General features: G+C 39.7%; 1 protein-coding gene across 3 annotated transcripts in view; it reads right to left on the bottom strand.

The window, feature by feature from the left end:
- Positions 1 to 341: 341 nt before the first annotated feature.
- LOC137109041 (roundabout homolog 2-like) overlaps positions 342 to 19,593 on the bottom strand; it is an 83,120-nt gene continuing 63,868 nt past the window's right edge. For 2 of the 3 annotated variants that reach the window (XM_067494369.1, XM_067494370.1), the window contains 13 exons: positions 17,227 to 17,351; positions 16,960 to 17,131; positions 15,722 to 15,898; positions 14,673 to 14,699; positions 14,463 to 14,502; positions 12,845 to 12,972; positions 11,916 to 12,188; positions 11,088 to 11,247; positions 10,012 to 10,269; positions 9,063 to 9,268; positions 6,721 to 6,882; positions 6,359 to 6,595; positions 3,896 to 4,420 (listed from right to left, as the gene is read on the bottom strand). In XM_067494369.1, the coding sequence (XP_067350470.1) occupies positions 4,419 to 4,420; positions 6,359 to 6,595; positions 6,721 to 6,882; positions 9,063 to 9,268; positions 10,012 to 10,269; positions 11,088 to 11,247; positions 11,916 to 12,188; positions 12,845 to 12,972; positions 14,463 to 14,502; positions 14,673 to 14,699; positions 15,722 to 15,898; positions 16,960 to 17,131; positions 17,227 to 17,351 (1,967 nt within the window). In that variant the 3' untranslated portion in view covers positions 3,896 to 4,418. The other variant, XR_010912265.1, reaches the window with a different exon arrangement.

A 19,593-nucleotide genomic window follows, 5' to 3' on the forward strand; every position in this document is an offset into this window, starting at 1 on the left:
ACATTAATCTCCTTGGTGAAAAATGTATATCCGAGTGAAGTAACAATAAGCAAAACACATGTTTGACTTTAGCAGCTGTTTTATCTTAATTTTAGCAATTGACAGTTTATTTGGGATTGTTTCTTCATTTCCTCGTTGACAATGACATTTCCATGACAACTTCGGTCAGTGCAAATGTGCAGGGACAGTGTATCCTATCCACAGTAGAAAGCCTGAGCCACAGAGCAAACATCCTCTCCAGGGATTGAGTCATGCACACGGTGTCTGGTTTTCTGAGCAAGTATAGACAACACATCTGCACAATCATGCAAATTTCATTTCTGTATTTACTGTGTGTCCTCTTATTTTTTTCATGTCACATATGCACAGCGTAAAGTGGCGACATAGAAGAGGTGGCTGAACCATCGGGGTGAACAAGATGAATAAATTGGTCCATGAGGGAGGTAAAGGCCAGGAGACCACTGGCCTTTAGCTTACCCTCAGGGTGGCTGAGCCACAGAGTGGGACCTGTGGGTCTCAGGTGGGGTGGAGGTAAACCATCACACTGTTTGAAAGTTGCAATTAGCCAAATGTCATGAGTCACAAATCAGCCCTTCAAGGCAAGGTTACAGATAATCATAGTGAAAAGGCTACCCACCACATGTTGGGAAAATATGATGATATTTTCCCTCACGTTTTATTCTAGAAGTGAGACAGCTCATACAGTATGTGAAGACTTAAAGAAAAGCTGGGAAAGAGTGAATGGTTCCTAAATGGTGCCTGACACAACAAACATCGCAAATATATACAATAAACTAATACGGCATCGTGTATCATAGTCCAGTGCGTTCGGAATGTTCTGGCTGTTACATTCAGCGATAAACAAATTTAGTATATTGTAATAGGTGCAGTTATGGCTCCTGGTTGAGCTTTACACTGTGAAATAGCTACTTTGCAAATCACACATTCACATTCTGTGCAATTCCTATGAAAAATAATTATTTTATATACATATCATATATCTAAAATTGTCTCTCCACTGGAGTAGAAGCACTACAGATATGATATGTTATCTAGTTTACAAATTATTTTTATGTCCTTAAAAAAACTGATTTGATATATACCGAAGAAGATGAAGACAGTTGATCGATTTGATTAGTGCCAAGATGACTGTGTCAATGTGCTGTGAACAGCCATGTGTCATTTTAAATCGTGTCCTCACATATATGAGAGTGATCACTGTTAGAAATAGTCCATAAGCAGACACTTTTATATGGTGTTGTTGTGTTAGACTAAGGTGTTATTTGACACGAAAACGCAGTCTGGTATTTGTTATGTGAATGGAATGTTCCGAAATACTATAAAAAAGTGAGGCTGTGCTTTCGCTTTTCACTTACACAGAGGTAAATTGTTAAGGTCAGAGCAGCTCTTGTGCTCCTGAAGTGGCTCAGGTCTCCCAGCATGAATTTTACATTAACAATGTGAAGGTGACCAAAAAGGTTACGAGAAAAAAAAATCCAAATCTTAAACCCTTCCTCCAAACCAGTAAGAGCTCTCCTAAACAATAACACCTTCAATTTTTAACCAGTGGATCACTTTCAAATGATAAAGAAAACTTGTTTCATTTTACACCTGTTTACGCTTTGCTCACATTGTTATTGCACCATTCTAAACTATTGCTCATATTGTGGGCAGTGATTCCTTCCGGAGAGTTACTGGCTAAATTAAGGTCCTCAGTGCTTTGTCGCCATTAACACTACAGCTTTCTATAAACACAGGGCCTGCATTACAAATACTTCCAGTTGCTTATAGCAATATCCAAAGAAATAAAACTGTTTCTAAATTGCTAAATCGATCTCTAGAGTCCTGAAAAAAACAAAAAAAAAGCATCTCAGCAGTAAATGTGTTACAGTAAACAAATATTACAGCACAACACACCATAAAGTGACCGTAGAATTCCAACACCAGTATATTAAGTGTCATCTTTATCAGTCAGGACTGCAGCTCTGTGAACACGGGCAGAGCCCAGTAATTGGGCTCCTGTGAGCTTGGCTATGTATTTCTCCTCTTTCATTAAATGTACTTGTACTACAAGCTGGGTAATTTAGGAGGCATCTGTGTGAGAGGAGGGCAACAAATTGTGTCAAAGTGAATATAGAAATGGCGACACAACACTACTTTCTCTGTCATCATAGTGCAGCAATTCCGGAAACTCAGCCAGTTGGATTTAAAGCTTAAGTGCTGGGCTGCACATTGTTCCCCCTTGTCTGTAAAACACCTGCAGACAATACTAATCCCCGTCTGTCCGTCTTGAGATACAAATATTGACAGGCTGTCCTACACAGTGCATTGCACCTTTTGCAATGTCCCCTAAAGCTGTCCTCCCCAAAAGTGTCCAAATCTGTGCCGACAATGGCAAAGTTATCTCCGTGCAACATGGTGCCGTGTGTCGTCCAGAGATAACGGTGATGGAAAAAAGTTGGATCTGAAACGCTGCAGGAGAATCCACACCCGACAAAGGTCAAGCTATGATTTAGATAAAATGTGTTTGTAAAGACACAACCATTTACTTAAGCAGTGTGTCGGTCAGATGTGGGAGGCGATCCACCATATTCATATGTACAGGAAGGTCGTGCAGTATCAAATCCTTAGTATAACCTTTAAAATGTCACGCTGTGGTGTTGACACTGGTCAGCCGTGGGAATTGTCATTTGACATTGAATGCGTTCATACAGTACGTTGATGAATGAGATTATGTCAATAAAGCACAAACAACGCTGCAAAATAATCCTTCATTAGCTTATTTGTTTTAGCCCCTGTGTGAGCCAGATATTGAAAATGTTGCTTGTATTGGCCAGACATGCAGGTAGAATGGTGCGTAACTGTATTATTTCAGTTCTTCTAGCACTTTCCAACAGAAAGTATGTCAGACTCAAGGCATCGTGAAGGGGAAATTTGATTCATTTTCACACACACACATTTTATTTTGCATCAAAGGATTGAAAAAATGGCCCTACTGCATGTGGCTGTGTATTCCTGAGGGCAAACCAATCTGGCAGGTAAAGATTCTTCAAAAGGATATCAGTTACCAGAACAATGTTTGGAACAAAACCACCCAGACAAGTGTAAAGACATCACATTGTGAATCTCGTTGGCAGAAAACACCAATTGGCTGCATTTAACTTTTCAAAGGATCTTTAGATTTGGCAGTCTTTCACATCTATCTATATATATTAGTGTAAAACCATTAGCATTCAGGTGCGTACACAACAACAAACCTAGCTTAATTTCTTCGATGTTTAACATCACGTATACTTGTTATTGAGTCCTGCGTCATATTTGACTTCAGCTGACATCAAGACTTTTAAATGCATCAGTCTCTGCTCCACTAAAGTAATGAATTAACTTCTCATTTCCCTTTGCTGTCACATCGTCCTTTGAATATTGCACATCATTATGTCATTGTGTGTAATTGGAAAAGAAACAAATATACATTGTGTATTTATTAACAGATTCTTTTTTTTTTTTTTTTGGAAATGGTTGAGAAATGACACGTAACTTGTTTTCCTATGTTTTTGCTTTGGATATCACAACTGATGTGTTTGCTTTGTGACCATAAAAAATGTTCTGGTAAACATCTGTTGAGAATCATTGTTAATATAATGCATAATAGGATTCCCAGAAAGAAGTATTAAACACAGTTAGTTATTTTGGCATATCATTCAGTATTTACCTGTTTTCTGACCTTGTAACTCTCAGTATATATTAGTATTTCTTAAAACAATTACAGCACAGCCATGAATATATCTTTGTTTAGATTCTGTTTAACACGGGCATCCTTCTTCGCCATCATGATTCTCCGCCTCAGCTCAGCTGACAATGGGTTTGTGCTTATGTTCACCAAAAACGCTCTGTGCAAAGTACAACAATACAGTAGCTTCATTAAAATAAGCCAACAGTTTGAGCATTAATGAAAAATGATTCACAGTAATAAATCACAAAAGAGACAACAATAGGTTTGGCTTGCATAGCAAAGCAAAAGAAAGAGAGAAACATTAAAAAATATATTTACAAATTATGCAAGTCTTTTTTTTCCATTTTATTTAGTCACTTTGTTGTGATTTTTCCTCCTCGTCTCTTCCTCATTGTGTGAACTGTTGTACACCGTGTGACAGAAAATAGAAGCGGACATATAACATACTGTTTACTCTTTAGAAGAGGGGGAATGAAAATAACACTGTGAGACTGGTGTCTGTGTCTGTACATGACATTTACAGCTCTGCGTTTTATTTCGCACCCTGTTCCTTTGTCTTCATTCTGTCTCGTCTCCATCTTCCCAGCATCATTCTGTGTCACTCGCAGAGAGGAAATCTCATGGCGCTTACAAACAAGGTGTCCTGGGACAGGCAGCAAGTGCAGGGAACGCTGCTTCACAAAGACTCTGAAAGACAGGTGGGTAGACAGAGCATGAACTACAATGTAAAACGTGGAGGACTCTAAATATCTGCACATTCCTTTACCTGCTCGAGATTTAGCTCATCGTGCATTCAAACATTCACTGGTGGAATAGAAATCTTCGTCCAGTTCATATACCAAAAGTGTGTTTTTTATTTCTGGAGCTGTGATTGTTCCCTTATCCCATTCTGTCATTTTGGTATATTATTCACATGATCACAACAGGAAGCGTTCAAGCTTCTTCACCTTTTGCACATTTTAAGATCGAAACAAATGCTATCTTGCCGATTAATCTATGAACAATAATGCATAACAGCATATTAACAGCATGAAAAATATTATGAACTAATCAGTGCTGATGACCACCTGTCATCACATGATGTGGTAAAAATCAAAATGACCTTTGACCCATTAAAAAAAATACTGTACTGGTTTCTACATAATTAGCATAATCAGTGTTGTATACGACACATTGTTTTTTGTAGAGTATTTTACTTTTGTATTATGTAAAATATACATAATCTGTTTGGTACAGTACTTTTACATGAGTAAAAGATTTGAAGTGGTAATTGCATTACGTCAATAATTTTTACTTTTATTTTAGTATTTACATTTTTAGTACAGCTAAATACGTTCACAAGTGACCTTAACAATTTACCTCTATGTTCACGAGTATTCAGACCCTTGATTAAGTACTGTGTACTAAAGTTCCTTTGCCAGCTACAAATCTTCCTGGTTAAAGCTCTTAAATTTTGTTTCTGATTCCTGAATTAAGGGAGTTTATCTCATTCTTTGTGGCAGGTGCTGTCAAGCTACATCAGATGGGATAGAAAGTGTCGGCCATCTCCAGGTCTCCACATAGATGTTCTGTCAGGTTTAAGTCTGGGCTTCGGTTGAGCCAGAGACCTGGCCTTAAGCCACACACTGTTGTCTTGGCTATATGCTTTGGCTCATTGTCTAATTGAAAGGTGAACCATCACCTCAGTATTTGTTCTCAAGCACATGAACAATAAACATGGTATTGAGCATAAATTTCTGACTGATTGAGTGTTACTGACATATTGGTCCTTCTGCCTGGTTCTTCTATTGTCACAGTGACACCTGGGTTTCTGGTCACCTGCCTGCCCAAGGTTCATAATGTCAGACTACTTGGTTTTCCAAGTACTCTCCAGGTGGTTCCAGTCATCTTCCATTTGACAATAATTGAGGCCACTGTGATCAAATTTTCACCATTTACCAAACTGATCTGTACCTCACAGACAAAAATGTATTTTGGAGATCTACAAAGAACTCGTGTCTTGGTTTGCAGTGTGAATAGTGGGATGTTATATGCTGTACTCAGGACTTTCGTTTTTCGAAAGACAGTATGTCCAATCAGTTCAATTGTCCACAGGTGGACTCTAGTCAAGTGCTTGTCTCAACCCCAGAAAGATAAAAGCAAACAAAATAAAGCTGACCACATACTAGACTGCTACAGCTAAGGGTCTTACTTCTTGTGCGAATGAACGATTACTGTGGAGGGTCCAAACTTAGCGCAGCTCAGTACAAACATATTAAGGTTGTCTGAAACAGCTTCCACTTACAGACAATTCTTATTTTAAAAAGTGATGGAGAAAATCCACAGTTTTGATTGTCTTTTATATTCACGCCTTGTTATTAGATTTTATTATTTCTTTACATAGAAATACAGTAATACATACATTGTGGTGTGGTCTTAAAGCATCAGTAAATTTAACTCTGTACACAGTTTTAAAATTGAAAAGTCCCAATTGTTTAACATCGTTTTATTTGCCAATCAGGTTATGTTAAAATAAAAGATTAATAAAGATTTAGTAAATCAGAATGCAGATACTCACTAGCATCAGGTTATATCGATTATGTGTAGTGTATACGCATATGTGACCTCATGAGGATAGACACTCACAGTGGTCCCTTCTCTCTGTGCTGTTTGTGGGTGGATCTGTGCCCAGTCTCTTGTGGGAGCCTCTACTCAGGGTGGCCCTGTTGGATGTTGTCGTGCCGCTCCAGGAAGCCATATGCTGCCGTTCCAGCGTCGACACAGTCACCATGCACTCTTCAGAGGGGTCTGAGGCTGCAGCTGCCCAGGAACTGTTCATGCGGGAGCCCACGCAGTGGAGCGACTTCACGGCCGGTGTGTAGGCTGTGGAGTGAATGGTATTTGGCAAAGGACACACATGAGATATCATGATTGCTGTCTTGATGGGTTTGCTCTAATTGAGGATTATCGGATAAATAGTGGCTGGGAATGTGAGAGTGTTAACTTACTGTCTGTGTTGGTGTCTCTCCGTCTGGGCAGAGTCCCAACCTTGTCTGCCTGTGGTTTGAGGCCAGTCAGTGGTGCCCTCTTGTGGCCAAGGCTATGTGTGCCCTGTGCACCATGGTCTGGTGTGCCAGAACTGTCTGAGTGACACTGCTGGGATGTTTTACCTACAGCAGCAGTGAAAGTGTTCATGACGTCTTAACACACTGTGTAAATTTGCATAAGTGAAAGCTGAGTGTACATAGAGAATAGTCCTCAAGGACCATTTTTCTGTGGCGCAGCAATGTTAGCTTAAAAAAAATAAGCTTTAAAGTTGATAATGCTCTACTGTTTTTCTCAGTCGGGCATCACTGAAAAATGTATTTCTATAAACAATTGCAATATGGAACCCCTGTGGAAATGCTGCCATCACATTGGCTTTGTTGATACAATTAGTTACAATACGTGACAGCTAAACCTGAGATAATAAATATTTGCATTGCTAATGTTTGTAAATATTTTTAGTCACACTGACCTGTGTTCTGCCCTGCTGTGCATTATTAAAAGTGTTAAAAACACGTATTCTCTGCACAAATCAGTCTCCTAACCTGTCAAGAATTGTCTAGTTCTGTTCCTGTGGGAGAGACTTTCAAGTTCTTTTCTAAAGACACCCTTTCAGACAGATCCCTATTTATAAATGCATCAGATTTAATAGATGTAAGTTTTCACTTGAGTCCTTCAAAAGCTGTTAAAAGATTATATGTTATGCTTTTGATGTCTGTGCAAGGACGGCTTTCAGTTACTTTTAACACAGTGCCTAAATAAAGAGCACGTGTAATTTACCTTTGAATATAAGAACCAGTAACATTTGTACACTTTGTTTAAAGGTGCTGACCAGTATCATCACCTCTCAGTGTTTATAACTCTCCCTGCTGGCGACAAAAATATGTCCCTGATGAACTATATAACATCCTAACTTTGCAACCATGTGCCCAGTAGATGTGTGCCTATGCTGTACGTGTGTGATAAAATTGACTATTGTGTGCCTTGGTCTTTGGGCTGAGACCATCAGTGACAGTTCACGCAGCCAACGCACTGCAATGTTTTCTGTTTCAAACCCTGTTGGCAGAAATAATATTGACATTGGATGCAAAACCCAGATGACGTTAAACATGACGGTTTTAGAACATTTAATGCTAAAGGTTAGTGCAAAAGTTTTTTTGTTTTTTTTAATGGCTGCCAGCCTGGGCTCTGTGTGCTCATGCCACATAAAGAACACACTCATCTACCTGCATTGACTCTTAACATTGTAATGGGGTAAAAAAATCCCATAATGTGAACACGGTTTCTAGTGTTACTCTGGTGAAAGGCTGTAGCCTCTCAAACTACAGGTAAGCGACAGCAACAGTATGATATTTTCTTGAAACTATACTTTGATTTCCTTCGTAAAATGAATTGATATTTCCACAAACTATAAACATTCTCTGTGATAAAGTTTGGCGTATATTTATACATTGCATATATAGACAATGTCACATATTCATCTACCAGTATTATTCTATTATATCAAACTGGAATGGCTCCTGTGTTTCATATGGTTCCCTGAGAGCTCAATGCGCTACATCTTAAGAAAACACATCCAAATACTAAAAAGACAAACCCCTTCACCAATCTGACAGCATAGATGCCCCCATTTGTGGACACACTAGTAAAAAACAAGAACAAAAACAAATGCAGAATCTTGTGCCAAAACACAGCAAAAAAAAAAAGCAGCAAGAGAAAACGCAAATGTGCCTGGGGATCAGAATACAGAAAATCCAATGCAAAATGTTTAAAACAAACGATTAGAAAACGTACCTGTTAGCATATTTTCCAAAGCCAGTCATCTTAGCTATCTTAATGAGTAACAATAGCATGAACAAGCGTGTCTCAGCTGCATGTCCGTCACTTTTACTGACCCCCAAATCTAAAAAGTGATGGACACAGTTGGGACAAGCTCTAACTGTTTTAAATTTCAAATGGCATATTTTGTTTTGTTTTCTGTATTTGCACCTCTGGAATATATTCTGTCTTTGCATTTGCTGGACATTCGGTGATTTGGTTGTAATTTTTTTTTATTGCCTTTTTTTTTTTTTTTTTTCCTTTCAAATGTGGTTCCGGTGTTTTCAAATTGTTGAAGTTGTTTGCTGATAACACTTCTGTTCTGTCTATTTGCACATCTTCTTAAATTGCATTATGTTGAGCTCTCAGGGCCACTGTAGTTTTATCTTATTTTGCATAGCTGAAATGATGTAGTTATGAATTTGGTTAGTTTTAGGCCTTCATTCTTAATATGAATTCAATATGTTCTACTCTATATCCAACCTACCTGAGGCCTCGAGGTTATCCATGCTGTGACCTGGAGTGAATTCAAAGCCAGACAAATTCTTTGACACCACAGCGTATCTTTCATCCACTTCCTCATCGTTGTCTTCTTCGGAAAGGAGGGTGGCCCCCAAATTAGAGCCCAGTGTACTCGACATGAAGTCCATTGGGGGGATGGTGTTGGACATGTTAGGACTGCTCTTCATGTGCCTAATTCATTGTGTGAAAATACCGTGTATTAATGAACAATGTCAATTAAAAACAGAAATTGAACAGATAATGAGGGAAAATACTGCAAAACAAGTTTCAAAATGTAGAATCAGTGCATATTCAGGAAGGTAGAGATGCAGTATGCAGTGACTATGAATGCTTGCAGTGATTTCACTGATTACTTTCTCAGTGTGTGTTGTGCTAACACAATGGAGTTGTAATTGGACTGGATAAAGGATATCTGGATGGGCAGGGCTGTCACCAACATGCCTGTTATCTCCTCCACAGCTGTCCTCCATGATGGCTCACATCCCACCATAGACGAGATGCATGCATAATTACCAACTCTATTTACTGATGTCAGAACAGCATGTTAGACTAAACCCAGTCATTACCCTCCAACACATGTCATCACTGACTTGTCAAGTTTTCCAATGCACCATCAAAGGTGTAATCAATGGAGAGCTCTTTCTATTGCTCGGAGGAAGCGCGGCTGCAGGTTGGAGCTGACACATGTAAATACCAGCATTATAAGATGCTCAAACATTGGCAATTGATATGCAAAACCTCAACAGAATAAAATGAATAAAATTATAGGTAGGTCTCTTTCTATGTGAAACAGATATATATGAGGAAAAACAAGGCTTCAAAATGACTGCTTTTTAACAGATTCATCTTCTTTTTATAACCACAAAAGACACCTAATAATGTAAGAAAGAACTGGAGCTTTGCAGGACCCTTACCATGCCTGCTTGGCCACCTCATATTGGTAAGCTCGGGTCAGCTCATCCAAGTGGGCCTGCAAAATGGATTGCATTTCCTCATGGTGAGCAGAGCTGAGAGAGGAGGATGATGGCTGGGTGAAGGGAGCCGCGGCCGGAGAGGAGGACCGTCCTCTCAAGGGAGGCGTGGGACCTCTCTCCTCGTCTATCTCGCTGTCCAAATTCTGGTGGTGGTAGGTTTGGAGAGACATGGACGGGGCCCAATTGTTGCTGTCAAATCTACCATGAGGAAAAAAAATAAATGGATAATAAATAATAAATGGATTTTCCTGAAAGAAGTGTTACGTAATATTTTTTTAACAGAAAACATATTGTGCCATTCAGTGGAAGGTTTCAGCTCTTATCAGCACATATTTGTGGTTCAGTAGGTTTTTATCAAACCATGCAACCATGTAGGTTTTCGTCGGGTTCTCTTTGGTGTCTCAGTTACAATTTGAACAAGGCTACAAATGAACATATAGCTACAATCTTCTTGCTGTAGGTTCAGGCCATAAATAAACACATTTAGTTTTAGGCAAGAACAACTTAAGAATAGACTAAGGAAAAAAATGTGACATGCTGAAGTACAAAAGAGGGGAGAAAACCGCTGTCTCCCATTAATAGTCTTTCACACCCACCCAGCCATCCTGACCTCCTACCTAAGCAGACTTTCTCCGTTTTTAAAATACATAACCGACTGCTTTTGTGACCATCTGATGTCACCTCTCTATCACATATCTGGGTTGATAAGAACTTGATAAAGCCTCGTTGAATGGCAGAACAAATAAATCTGCCCAAACAGATCCTTAAGTAATTTTCTTAGTTGATCAGAAATGTTTATCTGATGAGTTAAATGTATATAAGAGGTAAATGGAAATCCTACTTTTCTTTATGAAATTTGAAGCCCATTTAATCACTGCTGTCTAGTGACCATATGAGCCCAGGTGCATGATACTGTGACATCTGTGTATGAATGTGTTCTTTCTGTTGATACATGCTGTATTTTTGTGCTGGTGTGTTCCAAGAGCAGAGACTGATGACACATGAATGGATCTTACCCTCCGTGGTTTTCCTGGGGGTAACGGTCAAGGTCAACCTCCGTACCAGGAAGTGGATGCATGGGTGGTGGAGGCAGGGGCATGTTGGCCCAACATGTCCCATTTGACTTAGAGGTTTTTGTTCCACCCTTCACCTTCTTTTTCTTTCCAGGCTTCGCACCTGAGGGTTGTTAAAAAAGGGAAGAAAGTTGAGCCCTCTCCACATAATACCAAGAAATTCCTAAATAATAAATAAATGTTGATGTGCTTATAGCCATCGAAACCTGCGGCCGGCTACTTTAAATTGCTTCCATATAACTTCCTCACTTGCTCTACTTTTCTTTGGAAAGCCTGACATTTAGTTGAGCACACAGCCTATTGTGTAAGACTACAAACATAAAGGGAGAAATGCCTCCATGGCTTCACTAAATGCATATCCACTGCATAAATAACATAAAACACTGAGGGATTTTCCGCCATCACTAATCAAGTTAACCCAAAGAAATGCGTCATGAATGTGTGACATTTCTGGGCTAGATAAGCTCCCAGGGTAGAATTGTGATGAAGACAGAAGAGTAATTAAGAATATTTTCCTAAGGGTCCATTTTCAGTGAATATGTAAATAAATTCCCTCCTTTCCATTTTGTTCTTTCCTGGGTTTAATTTGCCAGCTCCCTTGTAATAATTTCGCTGGAAAAACGTCCTATCACCTGTCTTTCCTTTGCCAAAAAAAAAGCTTTTTTGGGGCATTTTAGCAGCGCTGCAAGCCTTAGAGGATGACTATACATTCAAACACAACACCAAAAAACCAAATAAAACATTAGGGTCTATCTCGATCACGGCTCATACCGTTGCCAGGGCATCTGTCAGTTAGTGAGTAGCCCAGGTTTGCTATTTCCTGCTGGGCTTGGAGAGACGCCTTCCAGCGGGGATCGGGCCGGTCCACAGCCAGCTCATGGAAGCTGTTGGACTGGAGTATCTGAGTGGTGGCATAGGGGGTGGGCTGGCTGCCTCGTGCTGGGCTACTATAGCCTGCTTTCCCCATGAAGTCAATACTGCTATAGATGGCACCATCAGACAGCATGGTGCCTGTTTTCTCCACTGCTGCAGACGGTAAAACATCTGAGACAAAGTAGGAGGGTGATAGAGCGGGTAGGGAAAGGGAAAAGGGATCATGGAGAGATATGTTGACGTGAAGTTAACGATCTTTAAGGTCATTAACACTCCCTGCTGTGGTGGCACTTTGTATTTGTTAAATACAGGTCTCAGATGGACTTGATATAAATGAAAGTGATTATCTACAACCATAATTAGCATGCAACACACTGTGGGAGCCTGGTGAAGTGTTCACAAGAGAGATACTCAAACAGTGATAACCTTCAGCTCCACTGTCTTGCACATATACACCCTGCAGCCCACCGGTATTGCAATGAGCTTAGAGAACATACAAATGCACACATATGCAATGCAAACACATTTGGACTATCAATATCATACGACCTTGAAAAATGCACAATGGCATGGCATGGAAAGAATGACAGGCAAAAAGTATATGCAAACAGCAAAATTAAAAGCCAAAGACCAGGCTTGTCAAACCAAATTAGCAAAGTATAGACCTCAGAGGCTCTTTTAATTTGGGTGAGTGTGCTTGTTTGTGTGCGTGTGCCTATGTGTGACACGCTGTCATTGTGCTTCCCAAAGGATGAACATCAAAACTGTCGGACCAGGCATTGCTAAAAGTGTTTTCTCCATCACCCCGGTTTGTTTATGTTTCTTACCTCCTCTGCCAAAGTTGCTCCCACCCTTCGGACTCCCTAAGCCCCCGTTAGCCGGGAGGCTCGTGGAGGGCCAGGAGTCGGCTAACCAGGGAAGGCCCGGGTCACCAGCTTTTAACAGCCCCGGACGGCTGTGAGAAGACGTGTGTAGAGAGACAAAAACAGGGGGTTGGGCATAGTTAAGTATCCACCTTGCACCGTAACAGTATTGCTCATTTTCTCCCTGCTGCATCAACAACAAATTGATGTGAAAACTCGTTCAGCATATTCGCGCCTGTGGTGTACCCCGGTGCTCTGGCAACAATAAACAACGGAGAGACATAAAATGGCAAGTCTATAAATCAGGCTTCTGTCTCCCCTCAACTCCACAACTCCTGACTCTCCCTGAAGAAACAAGGCAGGTCTAAATACACACTAAATCCACTTTAGAGCCTTAGCACAACAGAAATTTACATTTTAAATTGAGAAACATGGACAGCCTCTGGCAGATCAGCTACACTGGTGCACCATCTCCATAGCAACAGAGACAGCAAAAGCCCATTAGGTGGTTTAGGAAAGCTACCGTGTCATTTTGTCTCGGTGAAATACAACAGCCATGAGTACAGGCTTTGACTTTAAGGTAGGGGAGTTGTAGGTACAAATTGAGGGAGATAGACAATACTATTTGAAACCAGATAGTATCATCTGCCATAAAAATGGCAACAAATTCACACGCCTCATGCATCCGGTTTGCATGCGTTTCCGTGAATTCTCCACTGAGCCTGATTTGCCAAGTGACAAGGGAATTGTTCACAGCTGACTTGGTGATGCCTCAAAGGTGTTCAAACAATTATGTCAATTATTTCCCTTTTAAATTACACAAGCACATACATGCATTTACATATATTTTCTTAGAAACACACACCAACACCAACACAATATGGTGATGACACAAATGTTCGGTGTGCAAAGGCATGCACACGTATGGGTTGGGCAAAGCAAAAGGTTATTACAATTGCTATATTTCTAACTTTGGTTGTGGCTCTGGGCTTATCTGCTTGCTTAGGTGTGACAAAAAGGAAAAATGGAAACATAGAGGAATTAAAAACAGACCACCCTTATTCTTTGACTTTTTGAAAAGCACATTCACCTCTTCCCCTTACACTTTCATACTCTGTGCATAGGCAGAAATTCTCATGGCCACTGTGTGTCCCCTCCCCACATATAACCCATCATAGTGTGCCAGGCGTTTTAAACAGCACATTCATCACCTCTCCCCTCCTCCCACGACCTCTCACTCTGCCAGCAACCTCGAATGAACTGAGAGAGAGAGAGCCAGTGAATAAAATGGCCCACCTGCATTAATTGGTAACACTCACTTCAAAGGAGTGATTAATTCCATCAAGTGTACATCAGTGCAATTCGCATACACTACGATATGAGTAAGCGCGGGGGGGGGGGGAGGTATTGGAACATGTATGGAAATTCTATTCATCAGGAAAGAACTCTTAATTTCAGGTATTACAATAGGCTTTTGTCATTGAGAAGGTAGAGTGAGCAGTGGGCCACGGCACTAAAATGTCAGTGGGAAAGCTCTAGATGAAGGGTTTCTTGCCTTTTCTAAGGTAATTCAAATTCTTACCTTCCATTTCTGATCAGGCCTCTATCTCTTTGGAAAGTGACTTGTAGAGGAAAGAGGGAGGAGACAGAGAAATAATTACACCACAATTATTACGTCTAAAAGTTGTACTCTAACACCACCAATTAAAATGATAGATTGTTGCACTCGGGGAATGTGGGCAGCTAAATTACTGTGATATCTGAAAATTTAATGCACAATGTAAAGACATACCTGCGCGAGTAAAGGTGAAGGACTGAACTGCAATAAGAAAAGACAGGGAAATTGTTCATTTGAAAAGGTAGATAAAGTGTAATAATCCACAAATATAAGTTACAAAAAGATGCAGTCATATTTTCAGATGCTTAAAAAGATTTATGAAATCAGGTGACAAAACTGGGATCAAAGCTTTTCATGTTTGCTTTGTTAGAGCATTTATCACCTGTGGTTTGTCAGCAGCGGTTAGATTTTGATGAAAAGAGTGATAATGTATCTAACCACTACATTCCAGCTCTTTTCCGAAATTGCACTGATTACCCTGAGGGGTAAAGTTCAAAATGAAAGTGAGACATTTGACCCGTTTCACCCTCAGGTATCTTCATCCGCATTATTTTCTATATTTAAAGTATTTATTCCAAAAAAAAAAAACGATTGGAGTGTGCAGGTTGTCTGAAAAAAAAAAAAAAGTGAGGATGTTTCATATTGACAGTTGCTACATAAAAAAATAAAATAATGCAAATGAGATGTTTTGGAATTAAATTCCTCAATTTGCTTTGAGGGAAGGGATCAGAGATGCAGCACTCAATCATATAAATCCCCACTGAATTAGGAAATCACAGAGCTCCCAAGTTGCTGCAATGGAAGCTGCAATACAAATTATGATAATGGCACACACCTATACACTTGATTCACAGAGGGATTGAAGAATATTTCATACCTAAACCTAGTTGCGCCTCCTGTTACTGTGCAAACAACACCAGCTAAGGTCTGATAATGGAAGGGCATGTTAAATTACTTATCTCGCACGGATGTATTAGAGTGTTGAGATGCAGCGCTGATGGAACTCAGCACGGCTGATGCACATCAGTGCACACGGAATTAAAGTAAATAGGGCTTATTTCCATTTGTGGCGAATATATCTCCTTTGTCCTGCATTTTAGCCAGCTCAAATGGAGTCACATCACTGATGACATGAGCTTTCACTGGAGGAAGAGAGAGATCTATTGTGCTACAAAATTCTTTGTTGATGCAGAACCATGTAAATTGACCTTTTTTTTTTTTACCTGCGTAGTTGCTGAGTCCCTTCCTCTTTTTTCTCCTCCAGTACAGCCAGGCACTAAACCCCATGAGGACAATCCAGCAGGCCCCTCCCAGACCAGCAATGAAGGCCGGCTGCTTCACTACGTCTGAGATGCTGTTGTTGCCCTCTGATCCCGTCATTACGTCCCTCAGTTCTGCACCTGAAGGCAGGCCCATGCAAATCCACAGCCACACACACACACAGGAATGAAACAAATGCATGGTCCAATGTCAGTTCGGCAAAATGTGAATGAAGCATCACATTTCAATATTTGAGGCACATTCTATATTTTTTGAGTAAAATGTGATTTCCATGTCTAACTCCAAGTATCCAGTGTGGTTCTCTGTTTGTAACAAAGCATGAAATCAAGTACGAACCAAAAAATACACAGTTGAGGAGGAAAAAGTGGATCCAAATAACAGCAATAAAAACCATTGCACACCCGCCACTGTACAGGCTTCCTTACGTCGTTTACTCACCAGCATTTTCAGTTGTGTGGAATAAAATAAAAAATAAAAAAAGGATGGAATACTGTATATAAAAAAAAAAAAACTGGGGTAAAAACCAAAAAAAAAAAATATGAAAACAAAAACAGCATCAGTGAATCCAATATGTAGGCAGAGTTAATCAATTCAGCAGTGCACTTATCAACTTGAGCTGCAAGACACGAGATTGACAGAGCAGCTCTGGCAGAGTTTGATTTTCTGTTGCAGCTACTGTGCTGTGAAATTAGATTCACAGTCTCCAGCAGGAAACTCCCCCTGTCATTAAGCTTCAGTCCACATGCCTGTGTTTCCCTTCCTCTGTGCGTTAAGGGTGTTATTATATATCAGTCAAAAGTCACAGATGAAGAACATTTGGCCTGGGCTCACATATTGATTTTGGGCTTATATACTCCTGGCATCCTTTAGCTATTTGATAAGATGTTATAGGCTGATAAGCTCCAACAAAAACACTGTCTACTTTGTTAGCACCAGCTGCGCACATATTGAAGAGGATTATTGATATGGCTAACAGTATTTGGCACTGTGTTACCAGACACTACACTTAATGAATCCTATTGATTTTTAAGAAGACGCTGGCGCAATCTTCCTTCTTCAAGTGTGATAAACTGATAAATTTTTTTTTTTTTTCAGACCCCCAGTCTGTGATGGAGACCTAGGACCCTGATTATGTGGCCATTTCATTTGACTCTGGGTTTAATGTGTGGGAGTAGGTTACCTAAGATGATGAGCTGGGGTTTGCTTTTAACTCCCACCCCGGCACTGGTGCCCGCCGCCACCTCCACGCGATACTGCACTCCTGTCTGCAGACCACCGACAACCACTGAACGGATGGTTGCATCTACAGACTTATTAACATGAAACCGTGTTTCATTGGCCAGACACCAGATCTGACAAAGACACACATGACAGGATTCACTGTAAGGTAATACATTACAAAAAATTCAGCTTTGGACAGTGTACAAGCAACAGTGGTTCATCCTACCTTGTACTCTTGGATGATGCCATTCTGTTGGTCAGCAGGAGGAGGGTCCCATGATACGCTGATGGATGTGCTGTTATGGTTCCCTACTGTCAACACTGTGACCTGCTGTGGTGATGCACTTGGTGCTGATGGGTCAAGAGGGTGAAAATATTATGTAAACAAAGGAAAAATAATTTACAGTTATATATTGTTTTTTACAAAAAAAAAAAAAAGCATCTGCTGTTTTTTTATCATGTCATTGCAGAACCAGTCTCTTCCAGTTCCACAATTCATATTCATAAAGGGAACCATACAACAAGGTATTTTCTAAGCCAGAGTGGCAGATGGCTACCAGAGCATTTCATCTCAATTTCATATCTTAATGGTACTTTTTTTTTTTTTTTTGCATAACTTGGATGCACTGGGAGCAAAAACAAATACACAATTTTCCCATTATACTGAGTTTAAGATTCCATTTTATTACTGGCATCCTAAGGTATGCACTAAGCATTTGAGGTCCAAAATGTGCTTTACTCATTCCACAAATGATTCCAAGCAGACCAGCAAGTTTATATGTGAGTGGAATTTCCTCTGCCAAGAGAAAAATGGCTGGGCAGAGTAGCTAACATCACTTCCATAATGGATCACCACCACTGAGAACACATGTAAAGTAGTTGCATTCAGTTTTGCATATCTGAATATCTGAATGAAAATGGTCTATCTCCATATCCTGTAATGAGCATTTTGAGATCATTTGTGGACAGAAGTGTGGAACTATGCCTCATGGTGCCAAATTAAATTTCTCTCTTTAATGGGTCATTTTTAAAATGTGCCACTTTGGCCTGATAACCTGTATGGACAGATGAAAGATTTAAAGAGGCTGCAGGCAGCATGAAACAAACATTATATCTTTGCAACTGAGCAAATTATCATCTCTCATTGAGCGGACTGCACAATCACATTGGGCACATAGTTTCTTGTGATTTCTATTAAAACTGCCATTGTAGCTTGACTGATTAGGCTTTAAAGAGCTGGAAAATATTAATGCTATCTGCAATGGATCCATGTAAGTAAAGGACCGAATGCCACTGCAATTCAAAAAAGCCAGAGCAGGTGGGCCATGACATCTGCCGCCCGGAACCAACAAAAATATTCCTATTTCTAAACAATCCCTATACAAGACACTATAACCAATCATGCACTGACATATATTTTCTTAAAAACACATACCAGCACCAATACAATAACACATAACACATATGTTAAACCAATAATGAACTGCCTCTACTAAAAGTGTTAGCTTATTCGGCTGTGCTGTAGACCGCTGTTGTTGTCCAAAAAACAATTAAAAATCTCTGGATGATGTTGGTTTTGAAAATGAACATGTGCACAGTGCTTCACATAAGCGCAGGAAGCCATGTACATAATGAATGGAGTGCTTAATATGATTGCCAGCCAGATCATATTAAAAGAATAATAAAGACTGTATGTGCCAGTTCTGAAGCCAACCCCTGCCAGTCTTCTTACATCTGGATTGCTCTAAAAGTCTGGCTAATTTAATTCATATAGTAATAGAATTCTTGAGCCTGATAGATGAGACAAACCTCGCTGGATATTTTCATATGTGCTTCAAAGAGAGGGTCTAAGCAGACACAGCATTTCTGGAAAATATTTGACAGCCTGGCAGTACAAAAGAATTAAATGAGGTGCGGTTTATTTTTATAGCATATAACAAACCAACTTAACATGGTTTGAAGATATTCAGCCATTTAAACTGTTCAAGCTTCGTGAAAGAAAAATCGTTTAACTAACTCTCACAGCTAAAGGCGACTGTCAAAATATAAGATGATTCTAATCTTATTGAAAGGAAAATAATTATTCAATTATTCAAAAAAGCCAATAAAAAACTCACGAAAATATCATATACCAAGCTCTAATTTGTGTAAGTGTCCATATACGCGGCCAAGAGGTCTCAGTTAAGTAGAATTAACTACTATGGAAATATAACCCAAAATGTGATGTACACACCATTGTGGACGCCAGGTTCTAAGAGGTTAAGATAAAATTTATGTTGAATTCCATCTGGCATCAATTCAACCTTGAAGCTACAATATGAAATTTAGGCTAACACTTGCATGAGACTGCAAATCAATTCACTCTGCTACGCCCTCTTTAACTTCATACCTGAAACAATGATTTACCAGTTTAAATGTAGATAGGGTGTAGAAGCAAGTCCACATTCACAGCTTCCCAAAAATAAATAGATCATTATTTAATCATTCATCACATTTACTGAGGTGAAACAAAGAAAATGATCTGAGAAGAGCAAAACATCAGCCAGAAGCAATTTGTTTTGTCTGTTCAGTAGCCAAGCTACAATATCCAGAT

Source organism: Channa argus, chromosome 24 (genome assembly GCF_033026475.1).
Source record: "Channa argus isolate prfri chromosome 24, Channa argus male v1.0, whole genome shotgun sequence".
Taxonomy (NCBI): Eukaryota; Metazoa; Chordata; class Actinopteri; order Anabantiformes; family Channidae; genus Channa; species Channa argus.